The 23,516-nt window shown below is 36.0% G+C and overlaps 1 protein-coding gene across 5 annotated transcripts; it reads right to left on the bottom strand.

Moving 5' to 3' along the window:
• LOC106064433 (ras-related GTP-binding protein C-like) lies at nucleotides 1-22,466 on the bottom strand. Of its 5 annotated transcripts, none has more exons than XM_056015359.1 (11): nucleotides 22,348-22,466; nucleotides 17,309-17,425; nucleotides 7,568-7,710; nucleotides 6,415-6,509; nucleotides 4,908-5,041; nucleotides 4,538-4,737; nucleotides 4,341-4,455; nucleotides 4,106-4,248; nucleotides 3,695-3,718; nucleotides 2,600-2,739; nucleotides 1-2,005 (listed from the first exon to the last, which is right to left on the bottom strand). In XM_056015359.1, exons 2-11 carry the CDS (start codon nucleotides 17,309-17,311, stop codon nucleotides 1,779-1,781), a joined length of 1,224 nt encoding a protein of 407 aa, XP_055871334.1. In that variant the 5' UTR covers nucleotides 17,312-17,425; nucleotides 22,348-22,466; the 3' UTR covers nucleotides 1-1,778. The 5 variants fall into 5 exon arrangements, with proteins under 5 accessions (XP_055871334.1, XP_055871336.1, XP_055871335.1 ...); XM_056015361.1 differs by having other exon boundaries at nucleotides 22,291-22,357; XM_056015360.1 differs by lacking the exon at nucleotides 22,348-22,466 and adding an exon at nucleotides 22,259-22,345.
• Between the last annotated feature and the right edge of the window lie 1,050 nt (nucleotides 22,467-23,516).

Below are 23,516 nucleotides of genomic sequence, written 5' to 3'. Positions count from 1 at the left end.
TTATTTATATGTACACATGTTTAATATAAAATTATTTGCAATGATCAGCTGCCCCACTTAGACCAATTTATGAAATAAATATTTTGGTGTTTAGATCAAATTCATTCTATTAAACAATTTGGTGTTCAGGCTTTTCATTGATGTACATTCATAGCTTGCAAAGATTTCATAATGCATTTGAAGGTCAAGGGCATAACTAGTAACAGAAGAAGAACAGTACACAAACTTAAAATTAGAATGTTAGTACATAGGCAAGTGCAGTCATTTGAGAACAAAACAAACATTTCCTTCACTTGATCAGCAAAGTTATTTAACATTTGCTTTCGCAAACATGCAAGTAAATAATTGCATTAACAAATTAATGTAATTTTTTAAATGCAATAGGAAAATAAAATTCGGCTATTAATTTTCCAATAGCCACTACGGAAGAGTACGGCCGCTGGGAAAAAAAGAAAAGCAAGTAAATAAGCAAATAAAAAAATAAAGACATTTCTTTGGGATCTGAGTCAATCAGGGGGAAAAAAAAGGATCAACATTGAAACTTAAAAGCAAAACTTTGACAGTAATGAGGTGACATAAACTAATTTAGACATCATGCTTCAATCCAATAGTCACAGTCCATTGCAAAGTAAAATGTTGAGCACACAATTGAACTCTTCAAAATCTTGGTGCATTGTTGAAGAATTAAACACAAGTTTTCAATGCATAATCTTATTTCTTTGTTAAAGTATAAGCGAACTGGTGGCCAAGGATCAGAGCCATATTCAAATTAATAATTAAAGGAAGATAACTTCGACCAAGCTAAAAAACTAGTCATGGCAATTACAAATTACAGTCGAATCTGGCTAATTGGACCAGTAGGTTATTAGGACCAAAATGATAGCATCCGATGTGGTCAGATAAACCAGAGTTGACTTTAATTGGATTCAAAGGGTAAGAAACTAGTTTGAAGCAAAGTGTTACTGGAAAATACATCATATTGTAACATGCATACATCTCTGTTAAGCAACACACTCCATGTTTCCCATCAGCCAGTATTACATTATGTTACAAGAGACCAATGTTAAGACTGTACTTAGAAGTTTGTAAGGAGGACAACCACTCTTCCACTTTTAATACAAGAGAGACAACCAGACAATAAAAAAGATTGTTCAGCCTAACTTCAGTTGTCAAACATTTACAACCATAACAGATTTTCAATAGGATATTTCTTTACAAGAACAAATAAAAATGCTCATAGGTTTATACTTCAAGTATAATTGTCTACAAAGCATCAATAAAACAAAAGAGGAAGTTTCTCAGCTACCTAAAAGATTTCTTTCCATTAAGCTCTAAGTAAAAGCTGTTTAAAAAATAATGTCCCCTATAGAAAAAAAAAAAAAAAAAAAAAAATAGGCCCCATTTATAAATAAACATTGTTCCTATCAAAAATAGTGTCCATATTCATTTTAAAAAATAATAAAGGAAGTAGCTTATGCGGGGAAGATTGACCTACTTATTTAAACAGCAGAATGGTGGATCCTGTTGGCACCTTTTTATTTATTGCATGAAACAGAAAAAAGTTATGATAATAATGAAAGAAAAAAAAAAAAACAGACTTACAAACACACATTTTTTTTTAGTCACTAAAACCACACTTATAACATTCTGTGGCTTCATTTGAAGCTCTAAGTCAAATCTATTGCAAAGAATGAAACCCATGACAACAATATCAATAAATAATTAGTGTGTTCATTCTCTCCCTGTATCATTTGGTCAACACACAGTATAGGATTCATTTAATCATCATCTTGCAACAGTGATCCATTCAAAAGTCCGTGCCCGGAGGCCATAGCACCCCCATTGGTCTGAGTTGTCTCATCCGAATCTAGCTCATCGTCATTCTGGCCGTTGACAAGAAGATCCATCTGTGGATGACCCGTGCTTTTGTTGGCCTGTTTATTCCTGGCCACAAAGACTTCTTGGATGGCAGCTCGGAAACATTTGAAGTTGTACTGAATTATACCTGCCAGGAAATTAAGATGCTTTTTTTGAAAACAAAATATCAACAGATAAAATGTTCTTTATTGGTAGTGCTAAAACTTAAGTTTGGTGAAGAATAGATCACCTGTTTTTGTGGCTACTATTTATTAGCTGTTTTTGCGACATCAACAGTCAGCAAGTTAGAGCATGGGTACGAATGAGAATATTTGGGCCTCTTCTCCCCCCCCCCCCCCCCCCGGCCACAATCAATATTAATTAGCAGCTCTACTTTTGTATTTTGTGGTTGCATGTAAATCCATTTCCTAAAAACGGTCCCCCCAAACTTTCGCTTGATTGTAAAAAACAAATTGTAAAGGCTTATAAATATAAATTTCTATGTACGATATGAATTTCCAACATCCTGCATCCCCTCAATTTAAATGCCATAGTTACATTGTAGGCACTGCCTTCAAGCGCCCAGTCACTATTTTCCTTTATTGGGGTAACTAAAAACTTGTAAACATTTACCACTACATACCATTAGTTGTTTCAGTAAAGTTGTCTGCCCTTTTCACTAATGGAAGGGAATGCAAAAACAAGATATCAGGAATTCAACTAAATGACTCTAGTCACTGACCTCTATTTTCACATCCATCTTCACGGAGTATACACACCAGGGCCAAGTGTTTGTTCACCTCTCTCAGAAACAAGACCGTCCCTGAGTTGAGTTTTATGAAGGAGGCGGACTCGTTATCAAATGCACCATCATCTCTAGCACTGAGGAAACGAACATTATTAGTAGGCTGATCAGATCAAGTGAGATTCACACAGGATTTACAATGACTTATGGTGTCATGTTTTTTTTTTATATAAACAAATTCTGGGTTTTAGATTTGAGACTTTGGACCAATGACATAACCTGCTCAAAATCAATGCTATAGGTCAAAACTTATATATCAGTTAATAATGACTGCAGATATATGAACTAATGAAAAGGCTTACCATGACTTTAAAAAGCAAACTAACTGTCCTAGCTGAAATTATGGATGCTGGATGCTTAATTTTTTTTTTTCAGTTGTCTAACTCAATTCAAAATTGTGTTATTTCTGGGTATGTTTTCTACACCAGTTCGAGTTGATTAAAAATCAAGAATAAATAGGCTTAATATCTTTAGAAAAAGAATAATCTAATTCCTAATTCATTATAATTATCACGGCATAGTCTACTTTTCCTCAAAAGCAATACTGCCCTGTGCTGTGCATGTTCCAATGTTTAAAAGGAAGGGGGTGGGTATGGATCAGGTCATCATAAAGGTTATTTCAAAGAACAACAGAATGATACAAAACAAGCATTCTGAACCAAGGGATTTCTAACCATTTGTTTTGAGGGCTTGATTGGGTGTCATAACCTGATTTGAAAAATAAACAACAATGAGCTTCCCCAAAAGGCTATACCTATTTTATCATTTATAATAGGATATCAAAAGGGATATATTGGCTACAAGAGGAGATATAACACACAGGATGGTGAGCAAGCAAATAGATATGTGCAGAGAGGTTTGTTTGCATCATAGCCAAAAAAATGTAAAAAAAATGAAGTTGTTTCCTTTCATTCTGAAATAATTTCTAAGTTTTAAAAATATCATTTAGGCTAAACAATATGGATACAAACACTAAAAATGGTATTTAAAAAAAAAGGGGGTAAAGATTGGAATCTAAGAAAAAGTTTTTACCGAGATAGGAATATGTCACGAACTCTGTGATTGAAGAAATTATTTACATTGAAGCTAATGTTTACATTATGTTTTTTTTTTTAAATAAATCATAGTAGACTTTGTTTAGAAAGGTATACAAAGTTGAGATTTTATAGCTAATATTTTTAATGATGAATGAAATTAATATATTTTTATTTAGCTCCACAAAATTCTACCTTTAAAAAATACTTTCCAGTTAAAGGAAAGATTATAAGTTCTTATCTTATATAATACAGACGTTACTTCAAAAAAGAAGATGATTACGTCCTACGCGTCATGCATTCAGTCATGCATATTAACCAATGACTTAGATTAAAGTTGGCCTATTATAAGCATCTCAATTCCTACAAAAAAAAAAATCTTTACAAAGCAAGGAATGCCATCACTTACCCATAAATACATGACATATCAATGACAACATCTATCATGTCACAACACAGCTCATAACACTGCATATCTACAGGTGAGCTATCCGTGGCGATGTAGATCTTACTCACCACATCAAATAGAAAGGCTTTCTCAATCTTGGAATTCTGGAAATGTATGAATAAGTTTCTTATCCCATTGATTCACATCAGCTGGTGAGCTAAAATAGATGCTTCTAAATAATGGCTTAGCTACTCACAGATATGACAATATCCAGTAAATTTTCCAACACGGCTAGCTGAGGAATTAATTTCTGCACTACTTTACTGAAGGCTTCGAAAATGGAGTGGTCATAGATACTGGTCAAATGGAAGCTGGACCAAAAAAGAACAATGTTATCAAGCAAAGTAAACACCATTGATGTCGTTATCTATAAGAGCCGGATATTATCTTTACCTGAGGTGGATGTTATCCATACCAGCATCGTTCAGCTCATCCGTGGCCCTCTGAAGTATGTCACGCTGCGTCTCAATTTTGTTGTCGTCCGAGAGACCATCCACCTTGTGAATGAAGACCTCAAACTTGATGCTTTCATTGATCTTATGAGCTCTAGTGACAGCCATTTGCAGCCTGGACAGAGCCTCCATGTAGTCATCCTGAAATACAAATAATAACATTCAAGGGATTAATAGTGGTTAATTTAATAATACAATTTAATAATATAATTGCTATTGTTATAATTCAGAGCATTTAATTTTATGTCTCTTTTTTCTTTGCCTCAATGATGTCTGAAAGAGGAACAAATGTCTGTGGACAGTGTATTTACCTGAGCATCAATGACAAATATTAAAGCACCACAACCTCCAAAAATATACTCTGAGTCAAAGGCAGCATCGAAGAAATCTATCTGACCTGGAATGTCCCAGATTTGAAACTGGACAAAAGATGAGTTTGAAATATCTGGAGAGGATAAAGAATTTACATTTTTGTCACAACATAAGTATTTAACACCTGAGAGTCAGGCCACCACAGCAAGTATTAAACAAGTATGTCAGGGCACAGGCATAATGAATGATGTGCAAGTGGTGCAAGTCTGGGGGTCATATGATGCATCAGGGGGTCAAACGATGTATCAGGTGGTGATTGGCATCTAGTTTGCCCAAGTACCATATGTATTAACCTTTTAAAACCGAGGTCTGGTTCTATCTGTCTGCATTTAAAAAGTCCATGTCCCACCAGCTCTCTATAATTATTTTCCACGTTGCGACTGAATTATTAGTTTTGCTAATATGCATTTCACTACCATGTTAATAACTTGTATGTTTTGTTATCAGAAAATGTTATATTTGGTATTGAATTGAAGGGAAATGCACACCCTTTTTACAAAACACAAACTGATGTTTATAAAACCTAAATAAAACATAATTTTGGATAATGGAAATTAAAAATAAAAAACTTACTGACTGTGGAAAGGTCTCTTTATAATTAAATCTAGGCAATATTTTATGATCCAAATTGAACCAAAAGCATTTTTTATGATAGCTATTCACAGTTTCACGAAACTTAAAATAAAGCAAAATAAAACATAGAAATTGTCTTGAGCTCACTATCTCATGTAACAACCATATGAAAAATTAATAAAGCATTTTTAGCCCCCACTTTTAAAAACACATTGAAAATGAAAAAAAAAAATCTGTATTTTTTTCCAAAGGGAAACTATTCTAGATTAAATTATAAGCAATTAAAAACATTTTTGGAGGAAAATACAACTGATTTTTTTTTTTTAGCAGCGATGATAATACCGCCGAATAGGGTGCAAGAATGGGGTAAAATCAATGATGTTATCGTTGATTAGAAGGAAAAAAAGGTTAAGCACCTATCTATAAACAGTCAGTAATTTTGTAAATGCTGGCACACCATGGGCATCACGAAGAGTGTGAGAATGAATACAAATTGAGGCAATGTCTTGGAGTTGGCGATACTAACCAGGTAATGGGAGAGAGGGAGACAACAAAGAAAAGATTTTCTATGGCAAAGACAAAGAATTTTGTTTTAAAAGATATTAAAAACTATATTTGATAACAGAATATGCAAATATTTACAATGTTAAAAGAGACTTGTGCATTTTATAAGTTACAATAAATAATGAGAATCATTTCACTTTTTCATGTTTATTATTTTTTTAAAGTAATATTCAGTAAAGAATCTTTTCCCCAATCTGTCCACCATTGTGAAATCTAGACCTAGCAAGAGCCCACTGTCCAATTTACAATTGCCAGAGTCACATTGAACAACTGGCTACTTTCACCAGAAGAGATCACATTTAGACTCACCATCTTTAACAATCTTATTGGTGCTCTCCAAAAAGAGAGTCTCATTGGGGGAAACTTTATGGAAGACAACTTTCTGTATTGACGACTTGCCACTTCTAAGGAAAAAAAAAGAACAAATACAAAACATTTATTTTAATGAACAGTAAAAGTTATAATTATTTTTTTATAATTTTAACTCGAACATTTTCTTTTTATAAGTGTATCAGAGAAAGTAAATAAAATAAAATGGATGCTATGTGTAAAAACTTTTTTAGGGGAATACTAGCTTTTCCTGTGTAACTCTCACAAAAAAAAAAGAGAGATTTTGGCAAGCTATACTGTCTTATGCTGGCTGCCTTCAGTTGTAGAACTTAGGTTCATCTGTAGAGCACTTTTTTTCATGCAGCTGTAGAGCCCTATTCTGGAGACATATTCCTATCTACATAGTAAATCTGGCATTTGTTTGGTGGTAGATGAACCAATCCTCTTTCATTTGACTAGCTTTTCTTCTAGAGCTAAACTCATTGCCTTTTCACTGTCCATAACCTTTTTCCTCACTATCTTTCTCCACATTTTGCAGTCTAGGGCTATATCTTCCCAGTAGTCAACATCAATGTCCATTGCTTTGAGGTGCAGTTTGATTCTGCCTACATATTATTATTTGGAAGTGCGAGAGTTGTTTTTTTTTGTGTGTGCCCATTGCAAGTTGTCCATAGAGAATAACTCTTGCGATAGGATCATCCTCCATCAGGAAGACATGACCAAGTCAACAACAGCAGCATTGTCCGAGGACAGTTAAGATGCTGGGAAGACTCTTTCAAGCAACTATCTCTTGTCTGAGGACAGTTAAGATGCTGGGAAGACTCTTTCAAGCAACTATCTCTTGTCTGAGGACAGTTAAGATGCTGGGAAGACTCTTTCAAGCAACTATCTCTTGTCTGAGGACAGTTAAGATGCTGGGAAGACTCTTTCAAGCAACTATCTCTGTGTTACACATTCTTTCTTGCCAGAATCAGTCGCTCATGTAGAAGTTCATTACTATATCCTAACAATATTTTGATTTAATGTTTCTGTTTAGTCTCTGAGATGGACTCAAGAATCTCTTGTTCAATGTATAACACTCATATCAGACTATTTATATTTCCATGAGTCAAGGCACTTTAGAAAAACTTACCTGCGTAAACCCATCAACAAAATTCTGGGCTTCTCCTCCCCAGGGTTGACAGGTCCCTCAATCTCAGCTTCCTCTGGCCCATAGCCAAATCCTTTAGGGAAAGACCCCACATAAGTACATGGTGTTTCGTCGTCCTCAAAGGACTGCAATGGTAAAAAAAAAAACATATGCATATAAAAATATATCCTCCTTATAAAAACATTTCTTTCTGTCGAGCTAACAAGAGTTTTATGAATAGATAATATCAAATCTGCAACAAAATTTTCTACAAAAAAAAAGAAAAAAAAAAATATTGAGCATGAGATCCTTCTATGGGGGGTTCAAATCTTGGTGAAGACTGGTATTTCAAATTTTGGAATTTTAAGGGCGCCCCTCAGTCAACCTAAGTCTAATGAGAACCTGACATTAGTTGGGGAGAGTGAAGCAGTTTGTCGTTGCGCTGGCCACATGACACCCTTGTTAACCATTGGCCATAGAAACAGATGACATTTACATTATCTGCCCTAAAGAACAAGGTCTGAAAGAGTTACTTTTTTTTTCTTTCACCAAGCAAAGAATCATTATCTTGTTGATTGACACATGATTAGCTCCTCCCCTCCGCAACATCTTCTCTAATAGTTTTGAGTGAAATAACATTAAACTTCATTTAGAGTTCAATTTCTTCAATATTTTACTTATTAAATAGATCAGCAATTTTGCATTACAAGCTATAATCATGAGGGCCCTGGGTTTGAACCCTCACTGCTATTTATTTCGGAAGGAACATCTGAAACTGATGCAAAATAAGTGTTTTTAGTTAGTTTTTTTAATTCTTGGTACAAATTCATCTGATCCTGATAAAATGGAAACATGTAATCTAGTAACATAGTGAACCTTATTTGTTAAATTGACCCAGGTTTTTATAGGATTAGCATTTTCTTTTTTAATTCATATACAAGATCACAAACATGTATATAAAACTGAGAACTAGGGTATACAAATTAGACCAAACGAAAGTTCAAAGCCAATCAGTGACCCATTAGATAAAGATGACTAGTGACTGAGATAGCCTACACTTCAAAGAGACACATGGAGTACATGTGTAGTATTGGATCTATGTGACACATTTCAGCCAAGGGCTTTAGTAATAAAATGGCAACCTTTTTTTTTTTTTTTTTATTCCTTTCTTAATTAGCAAACAAGTGCCAGCTCTCTGTGTGTGAAGTTCATACATAATCCCTAACCCTAAGCCCAATCCTGTTCTTCACATTAGATCTACACCTCACAGATTATAATCTTTATGTACACAGTATAACCTTAATCGATGGCTGGGTGGTAAGAAGCTTGGTTTTAAAACCAAGAGGTCTCAGGTTTGAATCTTTAGTGAAGTCTGGGGATTTGTTTATTTTTGAGACTTTTAGGGTGCCCGAGCCCATCCAACTCTACTGGGTATCTGAAATTAGTTGGGAAAAGTGGTTGGTCGTTGAGATGGCCACATGACATCCTAGTTAAGCATTGGTCATAGAAACATGAACTTTACACCATCTTCTCTATAGATCAACAGGTCTGAAAATAATACTTTATATAACCTCAATACTTTATAAATTTATTGAGAGTTTGAAACACCCAGTTGGTTTGTTGCTGTTTTATTTCTCCACAAATCATTTTCAGCCCTAACAATTCTATTGGACTGATACACTGTAAGTTCAAACTCTATGTATCTATATTATTAGTAGATCAAGTTGATTTCACTTGGTGAGACACAGAATACAATGCAGCTACTTAAAAACTCTTCGAAACAAAATTGCATCTATGACTAAGCCACAACTAGAGCTTAAAAAAACACTATTTAGAATATATTTGAATTTCTGTTTCACTGTCAACAGGAACGAGTTGGGGCATCACATGTATTTGTAAAACTATCAACTTAAGACAAAGTAGAGATGTTTTGCACTACTTTTTGTATGTGAACGCAGAAATGTCTTATATACTTTTGTAAGTCTTCTAACAAGTGAACACAGTAATGTCCTATATACTTTTGTAAGTCTTCTAACAAGTGAACACAGTAATGTCCTATATACTTTTGTAAGTCTTCTAACAAGTGAACACAGTAATGTCCTATATACTTTTGTAAGTCTTCTAACAAGTGAGCACAGTAATGTCTTGTATACTTTTGTAAGTCTTCTAACAAGTGAGCACAGTAATGTCCTTTATACTTTTGTAAGTCTTCTAACAAGTGAGCACAGTAATGTCCTATATAATTTTGTAAGTCTTCTAACAAGTGAGCACAGTAATGTCCTTTACACTTTTGTAAGTCTTCTAACAAGTGAGCACAGTAATGTCCTTTACACTTTTGTAAGTCTTCTAACAAGTGAGCACAGTAATGTCCTTTACACTTTTGTAAGTCTTCTAACAAGTGAGCACAGTAATGTCCTATACACTTTTGTAAGTCTTCTAACAAGTGAGCACAGTAATGTCCTATACACTTTTATAAGTCTTCTAACAAGTGAGCACAGTTATGTCCTATACACTATTATAAGTCTTATAACACGTGAGAACAGAAATGTCCTAATTACTTTTGTAAGTCTCTAAACAACTGAGCACAGGACTGTTCTAGCTACTTTTGTAAGTCTCTAAACAACTGAGCACAGGACTGTTCTAGCTACTTTTGTAAGTCTCTAAACAACTGAGCACAGGACTGTTCTAGCTACTTTTGTAAGTCTCTAAACAACTGAGCACAGGACTGTTCTAACTACTTTTGTAAGTCTCTTTATTAGTCAGCACAAGGTCAGCATGGACTACTTTTTTTTTAATGACTGAACACCTCTAATTACTCTCCTACAGGCCGGATGTCACAATTTATTGTTCAGTGATTTCTACGCTTGGAAATGAAGTCCGAGGAAGAGTCTTATGAGCGTGACTAGACAACTTCTTTTGAATACCGGTACTGGCATAATCTTTCAACATAAGTGTAAAAGTTCATCCATAAAAATGACAGATTTCACTTCAACTCTCTCTCGCGAACACTGTCACCAACACATTTCCTAGACGATTTGAACAAGTTTAAACAACTGTTTAAATAGATCTATATATATAAAAGAAAAAGGCCCATGACCATAAACAAAACCTCGTTTCTCCTTGACCTTATGCGTTGTCCAATGCTTGGGCTAGAAGGCACGTACGGCAGGTAAGTGCAGCCTTTTGGCGAATTCGGACAAGTCTTGCGGGTAATGAACGAATCGTAATCATCGCCTGAACTGTCAAAATACATTTTCCCACCGAAATCACGTCTGCCAGACGAATCAAAACTCCTGTCTTGGAAGAGCTTCAAATCTATTTACAATATCACTTTTTTTTTTTTTTTAAATCTCAGAATAGTCCGAATCACTTTTTAAAAAAATGAACAAGTCCTGAAAATCATACGAAGCACCGGACCCCGATCTAGAAAATCGACTAAAAATTGACTCCGGTGTCTAGAGAGAGTATTTTAGCACGTTAAGGAAAGTCGTCTAACGACCGACGTGTCGCACCGTGGCCAGCGTGACTAAAAGTCTGGGTCGCAGCATTCACAGCTCCCCTTCTGTCAGACAGTTACGTCAAAATGGTGTGTCCAGTGGAGCGCCCCTCCCTAATCTCTAAAGTACCAAGAGAGCGGGGGAGGGGAAGGTGAGCAGCGATGAAATCATCCACCATCAACAAAAGGTTTTATCGGACAATGTCAACAAATAGACCTACATTGTCTGCGATTAGCTGACCATAGGGTGTGGACAAAGCATGGCCTGACATACATTACATGTGTAAGGGGGTCAGTCGGTCATCGGTATCAGTGATACAAAGGAATGGGAACAGACCAAGCGGCCAATGTTAGACGTTGTTCAGGGTAAGACTGATAGGAAAAGTTTCCCAACACGTGTACCACTTAGATGGCTCCACAGTCAGTCGTAAGCCGAATTAGTTTTCAGTGTTGACGATAAGCCGGCAGAGTTCTCAAAACATTAGTCACTAAAATTGACTACACGCGCATATAGACCTCCATTAATTTTTTCTAAAGCCAGTGGGGGAGCATTAATGTCTACTCCAGAAAAACAATCGTACTGAGAAGTAGACACCTCAACTTTCCTGGGAAACACAAACAAAAAAAAACAAGACACTTAAAAAAAAAAGTAAGGTCAAGGTCGTCAGGTCCATGTACTTGGGACCTTTACATTATATTTTATTGTTTATATGTGAAATCTCTGGAAGTTCTGCAATTTGCAGTCGATGTATCAAAAAATCTATTATATATATATATATATATACACGCACAAAACCATTAGATTTTAATGGAGAAAATTATTCCAAGGCAACCCAAGCCAATGTATTCTTTCGATCTACGCTGAATACAAAAAAAACAAACAACAACATATAAATGAAATGCTTTTTAACCTTTTTTAGACCAGGGCCGGCCTTCGACAATTGAAGGCCCAAAAAAACATGAAACATAAAAAAAAAAGGACATATAAATGAAATACTTTGTAACCTTTGTTAGACCAGGGCCGGCCTTCGATAATTGAAGGCCCCCAAAAAAACATGAAACATAAAAAAAAAAAAAAAAGAATATTGAAATTAGACCATTAGCGAAACCACTAAACTTATCTTATATAATACAGACGTTACTTCAAAAAAAAGAAGATGATTACGTCCTACGCGTCATGCATTCAGTCATGCATATTAACCAATGACTTAAACTCTGCCAAGTCACGGGTTTTCCTGGCTAGCTCAGGCAACCCATTCCATGCTGTAATAGCACTAGGGAAGAAGGAGCTTTTGTACAAATTTGTCCTAGCATATGGGACGAGGAAACGTAAAACGTCAGGATAATCCCAGTCGGAAGACAAACGTTACCAAACAGTAGCAGGTCCACGTCAGCCAGGAAAACCAGGTAGACTTTTGTGTCTGTAATTAGCAAGCACCAATAGGCTACACGTGGACACGCGTATGAAATGAGATCGTTTTTTTTTAAAGAAACGTCTGCAAGATTACTTTGTTTTACGTGGTACCAGCGCAACCGAGAAAACATGGCCGACAAGAAGATGAGCTGTCCAGTTGTTGATACTCGCCCGTTTGGTTGGCAGCTCCAAACGACTAAACCGATGCAGGCGCATTCAATTCTTAATGAAGAATGTAGACTTTTTTTTTTTAATCATCATCATCATCAAACTTCATTAGAGTGAGGGCTTGAGAGGCTCAAATCCTCTCTTGCAAAAGCCCTGGACAGAGACCCTGCTGTCTTGCGTAGTGCATAAATGTCGCCATACAGGTCGAGAATTTTGGGTTTCCCAGACCTGTCGAGACGGAGATCAGCAAGTCTGGGGCAGTCATACAGAATATGAGGCACGGTTTCCTCTTCTTCCCCGCAGCGGGGGCACCGTGAATCAAAATTTGGCCATAGCCGCGAGAAATATGAGCCAACAGGACAGTGGCCTGTCCTGCACTGTGCTATAATAGCTTGCTCAGGCCTGGACAGCCTCCACCACGGGGAAGTGCGGTCAGGGCGCCTTTTAATAACAAAGCTTATATTATATGTCATTGTATCAATTGGTTGGGATGAGTCATGTAATTATATGTAGTACTGACCTGGACATAACAAATCTGTGCGATTAGAAATAGTTTTGCCAATTGTTTTTGTTTAGCTTTTAGCTTTCTCAATGCGCCTTGATCCTATCACTTGTCTGGACCAATTGTAGAAAAAAAAAAGGGGGGGAAAGGGGGGCATCTTGGTGAATGTTTACATGATCGTTTTGTTTTAAAGGGAAACTCCGATGGTTTTGACAATTTTTGATATATGTTTTGATTTACAGATAATTAATTTATTATTCTTTTTTTTTTTAATTTGCAATAATAACTTAGTAATTTACAGATAATTAATTTATTATTCTTTTTTTTTTTTAAATTTGCAATAATAACTTAGTAATTGATGTTTTTCTGACATTTTTTCTGCGCATCCAAAACGATCAGATTTTTACCGGGTTTCTATGTGACGTCACACATGCCTATTAATTTAATCTATTGACTTATTGTATAACGGGAGATCATGCAGTAAAGGTTACATTCTCGTAAAAGAAATATATCTTTGTCTATCCAGTTTGATCTACATCTTGTAACCAAAGAAAAAAAATGCGAGTTGAAAGTAGATTTACATGCTTGACTAACCACGGCAGTGTGTATTTTCTCGCCTGACCACTCAACACACAACAAACACTATCGCTGGGTTGTCTTGTCATGACCAACGACACGTAGTCTCGACTAGCCTTACACTGACCTTAGAATCAGTCGTCGACACACAATCTATTTACTGTTTAGGACAGGGAAAGGCTTAGATGAAAATGTTATTTTTTTTTATCAAGTTGGTTATCCTAATGCTTTTAGTTCTCTCTCTCTCTCTCTCTATATATATATATATATATATATATATATATATATATATATATATATATATAACTGTACCATAGATCTGGACTAGGCCGCCACTAAGCCTAACAGCTACTGTAAGAATGAAGCGATACGATTGGTTAAATCTAGTTTCTCTTTCAGTATTGTTGAGGGAAGTGACGTATGCCTAACCTAAAAACAAAATCTCAAAGAACCCCGTTTTTTTTTTTTTTTTAGATGTCAAGAATTTACTGTCTAATTTATTGAATATAAATGTTTCTAAGCATTTAAATACAAAATGGTAAAATGTTTACTATTACAACTTTTTACGCAGAATTTAAATATGTCAATAACTCAAATTTGAAAAACCATCGAAGTTTCCCTTTAAATACATTAAAAAAAAAAAGCATGTTCACTCAGGGCTCGAGTCATCAAGGGGACTAATTCAATCTTATACCACCACATCTGTCAAGTACGATTTCTTTCAAGAAACCAAACAAAATAAATAATTACCAAAGGTTAATGAACTAATAAGTTAATTTCTTTTTATTGATACTTGTATTGTCAGGTAAAAGAAATAACTGTGTAAAATTTCATCTTAATCTGAGTAATAACGTCGGAGAAATAACGTGTACAAACTTTTTATAATACAGAAAGAGTGAATTGATCTAAGCTTTGTAAAAAAAAAAACCTTTAAAAAATGCTTATATGGAGTAAACAGCGGAAGATTATGGTCACGGGTCGCCGACTAAGCCTGTTTTTCGAGGTGCGCTTTAGTGGATGGGTGGAGGCTGGGGAGAGGAAGCACCGTTCAATCGCTGCCATAGTTCTCATTATTGCAAGGCTGACCTCCCCTTAGCTCAGTACATTGGACGTATACAACACAATGTATGAATTACAACACAATGTATGAATTACAACTCATTGATTCACTACTATCATTGGTTTATTTTAGGATTGATTCGCGACAAGGAATCATTGTGGCAAAGGGGGGAGAATGTAAACGTGTACAAGATCTTGGACCAGACAGATCCACGCGGACAGCTGACAGAGACTTGGCAACAAACAAAACTTACAGTCTTCAACTTCAAATACAGTCGTATGTCTTCATCATCATCATCAAACTCCATTAGAGTGAGGGCTTGAGAGGCTCAAATCCTCTCTTGCCAAAGGCCCTGGACAGAAACCCTGCTGTCTTGCGTAGTGCATAAATGTCGCCATACAGGTCGAGAATTTTGGGTTTCCCAGACCTGTCGAGGCGGAGATCAGCAGGTCTGGGGAAGTCAAACAGAATATGAGGCACGGTTTCCTCTTCTTCCCCGCAGCGGGGGCACCGTGAATCAAAATTTGGCCATAGCCGCGAGAAATATGAGCCAACAGGACAGTGGCCTGTCCTGCACAAGTCGTATGTAGAAACCAGTTCAAATGAAAAGAGGTAGACATGGAGGGGACACAAATTATTAGATATATTAAAATGATTCGCTTATTCAAACCTTCGTACTTTGAACACAAGATACACCCCAAAGCTTTCTCTCATCTCTCTCTCTCGCACACACTATATGTATAGCCACTTGGCATTCAGTTTTTCATTATAGTTACTAGACATTTACACGTCCTGAGGGACAAAGCCTTACTTACAAAGGAGGCCAGAGCCTTACATGGGAATCAAAGCCTTACAAAAGCTGACAACCCCCCCACACACACATACACACAAACTAGACTTGCAATTATTCGTGGAAAAATGTCTGCAAATCAAGTTTCACAGACCTATACGCAGTAGATCTAACTATCATTTGTAAAATGTTTGTAAAATGATTTACATGTTTCGGATGTTCCTTCAGAGTTGAAGATAGTTTACTTCCTAGTCCAAACCTCCCGCAGGACGACGGGGGATGGGAGCTGGCAGGATTTGAACCCTCGACCATCGATAAATCCGAACGACAGTCCAGCGCGCAAACCGCACGACCAGGCACCCATCCTGAAATTGCGCGGAATTTGTGCATATTCACATTGTACTTTATGAGAGAAATGCAGCTCTTTAGTCGGCTGTGCGTTGATCAGTGAAAACAGCCTTTCAACGTCTGCGCTAGGCGCGGATCTCAAAGTGAAAATTCACTGGTCACTAACAGGTTTCTTCTTCCAGCATTCATTCAATCCTCTTTACAGAGTTCTATTTCTAACCAGGAGAACGTTTCTAGTTCACAAAACTTACATTCAATCATAAATGGGTGCGATTAGAATTGTGTACCTTGTACCAACTGTTTTTATTTTGTTCAGCTCTATTTCATGTTTTTAGTTTTCTCAATGCGCTATGATCCTATCACTTGTCTGGACTAGTTGGGAAAAGCCATAAGAGAAGGGAAGGAGAGAAGGGGGCATCTGAGTGAATGTTAACGTGGTCGCTTTTTAAATGTTGTATTCTTTTTTAAATACGTGTACGACTTGAATTCAAACTCTGGGCTCAAGCCTCCTCAAGGGAACTAATTCAACTTATACCATCATACCTGTCAAGTTCCATTTCTTTTCCTTGTTTTATACCAAACAATTAATTAATTACCAATAATTAATTAACTAATTGGTTCATTTTTAAAAAATTGATTCTTGTTATGTCAGGTACAAGAAATAATTGTGCAAAGTTTCTACTTGATTCAACATTGGGTGTGGGAGAAATAACGTGCACAAAGTTTTTACCAGACAATGTTGAGTTGATATTAGAGTTCCCCTTTCAGACCTTGCAATCATAAGGCAGATAATATAAAGGTCATTTGTATCTGCGGCCAATGATTAACGAGGGTGTCATGTGGCCAGCACAACGACCAACTGCCTTTACTTTTTCCCAACTAATGTCAGGTACCCATTAGAGCAGGCTGGAATCAGAGGCGCCCTAAAATCCCAAACTTCGAAACCCCAGTCTTTACCAGGATTCGAACCTGGAACCCTCGATACAAAAGCCCAGCCACTGCGCCTGAAGATAATATAAGCTTTGTAATAAAAATCACTTGACTAAATAGTAACACACTATAAACCAAAAGGCAAAGCTATGACAAGAAGATCTTTCTTGGGGGCAAATAGTCAATCTTATGAAATTATCAAGCAGAAAACTTAGGAATGATGTTATTGCAGACTTGAGAACAGCAGTGATTAAAACAGATGGCATGAAGTCAAACAACTCTGCTTTGAGATTTTTGTACTAAGTACTTTTGTACAGTGCATCCTTCATGTTATGGTTCAGTACACTAAGAGTCCAATCTATTTTATGGATAGGTGTGTGTGGGGTTGGGGGGGGGGGGGGGGGGGAGAGCATCTGGGAGAAAGCTGCTATGCTACCTCTAAAGAATAAAAATGTCTTACCATTTTGGTTTTGGCAGTTCATTGACCAATCAAGTGCAGGTTAAGAAGCGTTCACTGTTATGTAATCTTAATGCTCTATTGCAACTCATTCAAGCAGGAAGATAATCCGAGCCAACTCTGGAGAAATAAAAAAACATAATTCATGAAGTAAACAAAATGTGTGCTGGCATCTACATCAGTATGGAAACTGTCAATTTCAGAAGCCCTTTAGGTCAGTCTGAGTCAAATAAAAAAAAAAAAAAAAGTAAATATTCACAATATGAAGTGCAAAGTTCGACCCTCACTCCCAATTACACAACCTCTATGATGTCAAACCCTAGACAGACTAAACGAAAATCTTATCCTGATAAGTCAAGCCAATCTCTGCATACTCATGTCAAACTAAATCAAACACAAATCTCCACGTCTAATATATATACATGCTATCATTTATAGTATTTTAACAAGCCAGAAAAAAACAACAACAGAATGACAGACACATCACATACAACTAGTACTCAGTTGCCTGTGTGTAGTCGCTGAAATGAACTCTTTATGTTGTGTCAGTTCTATTTATGTGAATGTTTCTGTTGTTTTGTTTTTATATGAGAAAAAGAGTCCTTGTAATCACAACAAATTTCCATAAGGATCAATAAAGCAGCCTTAGTCTTTACAAAGAAGGATTGTGAAATTTGTGTAATGTCAAACCAAAATGAAGCACTCTTAGATATAAATGTGTTTGTTATATCAGCCTGATAAAGAGATATGCAATACTGAACTCAGGTGATAGATAAACAAAAGTTCTTTCATTCAGGAACAGAAAATCCTTAGACTTTTATATGAACAATACCAACACGGTGGTGTCTAGGCAGACTGCTAATACCGACAAGGTGGTGTCTAGGCAGGCTGCTAATACTGACAAGGTGGTGTCTAGGCAGACTGCTAATACCAACAAAGTGGTGTCTCTTATTTAAGAGCATGGAATGGTCAGTATATTTCTATATTAATAACAATATGGACTAAGATTATTCCTAAGCAACCACTCAGAACATCAAAGTAGGATGTAATAATCATTTCTAAAAAAGATATCCATAAAATCTAGTCATGCATGTTCATTAGAGACTTAAATTCTGCAATGTCATTGGTTTTCCTGGCCGATGTAGGCTACCCATTCCATGCTCTAATAGCACTAGGGAAGAAGGAGCACTTGTACTAATATGTCCTATCATATGGAATAGAAAATGTGCCTTTTATCTTTGTGTCAATAGTATTTTATTAGGTTGTGTTTTTGTATTCATAATTTATGGTTCAGTGTTTTATATTTTACTTTTTAGTTTTCTGTCCTGAATAGTCTCTAAATTTAGTGAATTTACTCATAGATTTACTCTAGTCAAATGTGAATATTTGTTATACATCTCACATATCTATTTTGCATCTGTTCTAGTTTCTTTATTTTTTCTTGGGTTCAGGAGAAATTATTATTGGCTGGAGTTAATTCATGAAGATGATATACGGGATGAATCCTTTTTGATTATGTCAATTTTGGCGCTACCAATTTTGAAATGGCTCAACCCTCTACTAGTCTACAGGATGGCAGCTGATTAATTTCAGCATTTGCTCTTAAACCCATTGACAAAGTCCATCTAGAATTCTAAATCTATCATAATCTAAAAGCTTATAACATTATAGGAAGAGATTTCTGGGCTCTAAAGCTAAGGATGATAGTAATTAGGGTCTAGATGAGACATCTAGAATATGAATGGCTGCTTGGTCATGTGGAATGCACTTTAGACTGTCATCACAGACGATGGTCCAGAGTCCAAGGAAGCAGTAATCTTCATTTCTGAAGGAACTTCCAAAATTCATAAAACAAACAATATAATCTAAATAATATGATCACAATATATATTCTCGATCTATTATAGAACTAAAACAAATCAGATCTAGATCCCTCTATGATTTTGAGTGCTGGGACAAGTCCCAAAAAGGTTGCGGAGTCTGAGAGCATAGGAGGCAGCCAGACAGCGCTGCCATCTGGCGGAGGCCTGAACAAGCTGTTATAGCACATTGCAGGGTGGGCTACAGTCCAATTGGTTCATATATCATACAGTTCAGACCCTACTTTTGGTTCTTGGTGCCCTCCGCTGAGGAGAGGAAACTGTCTATTTTTGACTGATCCAGGCAGGTGTGGGAAGCCACAAGTTCTTGACCCGTATGGTGACATGTGCGTTCGGGTTTCTGAGAAGGGCTTTTGCAAAAGAGGATTTGATCCTCTCAAGCCCTCACTAAGACAGAGATTGATGATGATGATAGTGATGTCATTGACAGCTCTGAGATTATGTGAGAAAATGTGGCTGCCTCTACAGATTCTTATTTATTTGTTAACTTCATTTACATTTCATGAAAGATGTTTACAATACTGATTCAAAACTTTTTGAAGAAGACATTTCAAAATGTCTCCATTAATGGGATTCTTCTTGAATTTGTTATGTCAGAATGGTTGAATTTCTCCTTTTGTACATCATTGTTAAAGATCCATGACAAGACCAATTACTTAACACAAAGACGACCTTACAACGATCATGCCTTTTACAGACAAACATATATCTACTTCAAATGTCCCTCACATAATAGTATTGGCCTGTGCTATCTCTTTTTTTTTATTAGACTTAATCTGACTTCTGGTATATTTTTTTTATACTAGGATGAATAGTGCGTTCTAGACACAAGAAAGTATTTCTCATCTGATTGCAAGATGGCTGCCTGGTTGTGGGGTATGCCCGCTGGACTGTCGTTCGGATTTATTGATGGTTGAGGGTTCAAATCCTGCCCGCTCCCATCCCCCGTCGTCCTGCGGGAGGTTTGGACTAGGAAGTAAACTATCTTCAACTCTGAAGGAACATCCGAAACATGGAAAACATTTTACAAACAAACAAGAAAACAGTAGCAATGATACATCAGTTGGTCCACTGTTTTTAGTTTAAACCCTGTTTTTTTACCTGAATTCTTATGAGAAAAAGTGTGTTGTAGACACTAGGAGAATGAATTTCTGAATCTCAGAATGTAGGGTAATGCAGAAAATTCATAAAATTGTGTTACAATTATATGTCTTTAAAGGGAAACTCCAATGGCTTTGACAATTTTTTATGTCTTTTCACTTATAGATAAGGAAGCGGTGGGAAGCGTGGTAGAGAGGCCAAGTGCGCTTGAACTTGGCTTGGCTACCTAGAAGGGGGCTAGAGGTTCGACACCCGATTCGGGCAGAGTTGTGTTTACTGAGCGCCTAAAGGCAGCACGGAAAACCAACTCCTTGATACATGATGACATTTCTGTCTGCGCATCCAAAGCGGTCAGATTTTTACCAGGTTTCTATGTGTGAATCCTAAATGAATGTGTATGTTTATCAGTAAACATCAGTAGAACTCACAGGCTATTTACTTTTATTTGGACAGAGAGGGGTGTGTATGAAAATGCTAGTTTTTTTTTTCCTAGAGTTGGTTATCCTAATCCTCTGAGTTAGATCTATTTGATTGTACATCAAGACCAAGCTAGATCTACATATTACAGACTATAATTATTTTAATATATTATAGATCTAGACTCTCTCTATATCTATTGAGTAGATCTAGATATTATTAATTATATCCCAAATAACGCAAATAAATAGATTATTTATAGGATAATACATACTACACTACATAGTTGACAGACCTAAAATATTACATATTACAGACTATAATTATTTTAATATATTATAGATCTAGACTCTCTCTATATATATTGAGTAGATCTAGATATTATTAATTATATCCCAAATAACACAAATAAATAGATTATTTATAGGATAATACATACTACACTACATGTAACATAGTTGACAGACCTAAAATGGCTAAATCTATACATTAAATACATAGATCTTTGATTCTATATATATAATAAATAATACATAATAATATTATTTATTAATATAGTCTCTAGAGTCTCTATTATATAGATCTAGTAACATACACGATACAGTGATACTACTGTATACACTACTATGTTAGTCTAGATCTGGAATCTAGATGTGACTATTTCTAAAGATCTAGCTTCTAGATCAACTATTTGACTTAATTAACTTAATAATCTTATTTTTAGTTGGAAGCATGGTCGAGAGGCTAAGTGCGATTGAACTTGGCTACCTACAAGGGGGCTCGAGGTTCGACACCCGACTCGGGCAGAGTTGTGTTTACTGAGCGCCTAAAGGCAGCACGGAAAAAAAACTCCTAGATACCCCCCCCCCCAACTGGTCCACAAATAAGATTGGACGAAAGCACTCTGAGCATGCTATAAGCATGAAAGTAGCGCTATATAAAAGCTATAATAATAATAATAAAACATTATTTTTATTCTTATAAATATAATCTTAGTCACTCACTCACTGTGTCAGTGTGTGTCACTTGTCAATTGTCACTTGAATAACTTAATGTCTTAAAAAGTAGATTAGTAGATCTATTTTCTAAGTTAGTAAGTAAGTAATCTAAAGACTAGTAGTTAGTAGACTAAGTTAGTAGTTACCTAGAGTAGGACCTAGTAATTTACTAACAAAGTAAGTAGTAAGATTAAGAGTAAGACTAACTGTAACCACTAACTTCACTAAACTCATAAAACTGTTAAACTCTAACTACTTTAAGTTAGAGTCAAAGTCTAAGACTAAGTCTAAGTACTCAAAGTCTAAGCCGAAGACTAAGAGTAGTGTAAGTACTAACTGTAAGAGTAACTCAGTAAGACTGAGTAACTGAGTTTTTTACTGAGTAATCTGTAAGTAGTGTAAGTGTAAGACTAAGTAAGACTAAGAAGAGTAACTCTCAGTAAGAGACCTAGCTACTCTCTAGAATCCTAGATCTAAATAATTATTTATTTGTGTGTCTTTGTGTATGCTAGTTTTAAGTCTCGAAATTCGCTAATCCATAAACATCCCTATCAAACCTTTAGACTTAAGTTAGAATCTAGATCTAGACCTGTAAGTAATAAGTCGGTCAATTCATTATTTTAATCATGTTATCAGGTTCACTCACCGTGTTTTTACTTTACTTCTCTAGATCATGTGATCAAATTGTCTCTTCAAAGCTAACAATCCTAGTTACGGAACAAAATATATACTTAAAATAGTAGATCTCATCTAGTTATCTAAATTCTAGATTTCTAGAATGACTAGATCTTTAGTATTCATTATAATGTTTCATGTATATTACATAGACTACTATTAACATTAAAAATGTCTTTTAACAAGATTAAATATTCAGCCAGGTCTTTCGGTTTAAATTTGACAAAATTCATGCAATCGTGCTTGGAAAAAAAGAGAAGCGTGAAAAAAAAAAGGGGGGGGGGAGCGAGTGACCACTGGAATCATAGGCTGAGAGGCCTGGGTCTAGATTCTATCTACCAGATTTATTGAATTTTCAAAGAAGAGTAAAAGTTTGCATTTCCTGCTTGTGAAACAAAAAGGTTAACACTGGACATGGGGGGGGGGGGGGGGGGGGATTTCGCATGGGCTCTTAGGGGACACTCCGAGGGTATAGGGCCAGTATAGGCTTACTATAGGCCTATACGCGGATCCCAATTTACTCATGATGAGTGATGCCAAGCTCAAACTGGTTTTTATTGAAATAATACATCTCCTACAATGAAAATGATGGTAGTCTAGGTCGAACAAGGTTAATATGCATGACGCGTAGAACGTAATCATCTTCTTTTTTTTTTTTTTTTTTTGAAGTAACGTCTGTATCATATAAGATAAGATAAGAAAAAAGTCAAGAACCAGCTAAAAAAAACACATAGACCAAGATATCAGCAAGCGAAAGTGGAGCTGGATATATAAGACACACCCTGCGAAAACCAGGTACCAATGTTGCAAGGCAGGCACTGATTGGAATCTGCAAAGAAAGAGGAAAGTGGGCAGGCCTAATGTATTTAGCTGTATGCAACATTTTGTATTATCGTCACCACTTAGGCTATTCGTCTTTTTTTTTTTAACACTAGGCCTAAGTTTCATGCCATTATATGCCTACTGCTTTAGCTGCAGCATCCAATCGAGAGAGAAAAACACGATCGTATGAAAATGATTTGTCAAATTAAATTTAAACCGAAAGACATGATGGAAGATCGTGTAGGCCTACCCGATCTGCATGTTCTCCAATATCTTCATGTCGGTGTTGCTCTACGTCATTTTTAGTGATTCGATTAG

Source organism: Biomphalaria glabrata, chromosome 17 (assembly GCF_947242115.1).
Source record: "Biomphalaria glabrata chromosome 17, xgBioGlab47.1, whole genome shotgun sequence".
NCBI lineage: Eukaryota > Metazoa > Mollusca > Gastropoda > Planorbidae > Biomphalaria > Biomphalaria glabrata.
The sequence above is the reverse complement of the archived record's forward strand: the minus strand, read 5'-3'. Positions and strand labels throughout refer to the sequence as shown.

Bases quoted from the DNA above. Each gene is read 5' to 3' on its own strand.
- LOC106064433 (XM_056015359.1), bottom strand. The intron at 5,042-6,414 runs GTGAGTCTAAAT...TATCCTCTCCAG, and splicing joins CAATAAGATTGTTAAAGATG to ATATTTCAAACTCATCTTTT. The intron at 4,456-4,537 runs GTAAAGATAATA...TTTTTGGTCCAG, and splicing joins ATGGATAACATCCACCTCAG to CTTCCATTTGACCAGTATCT.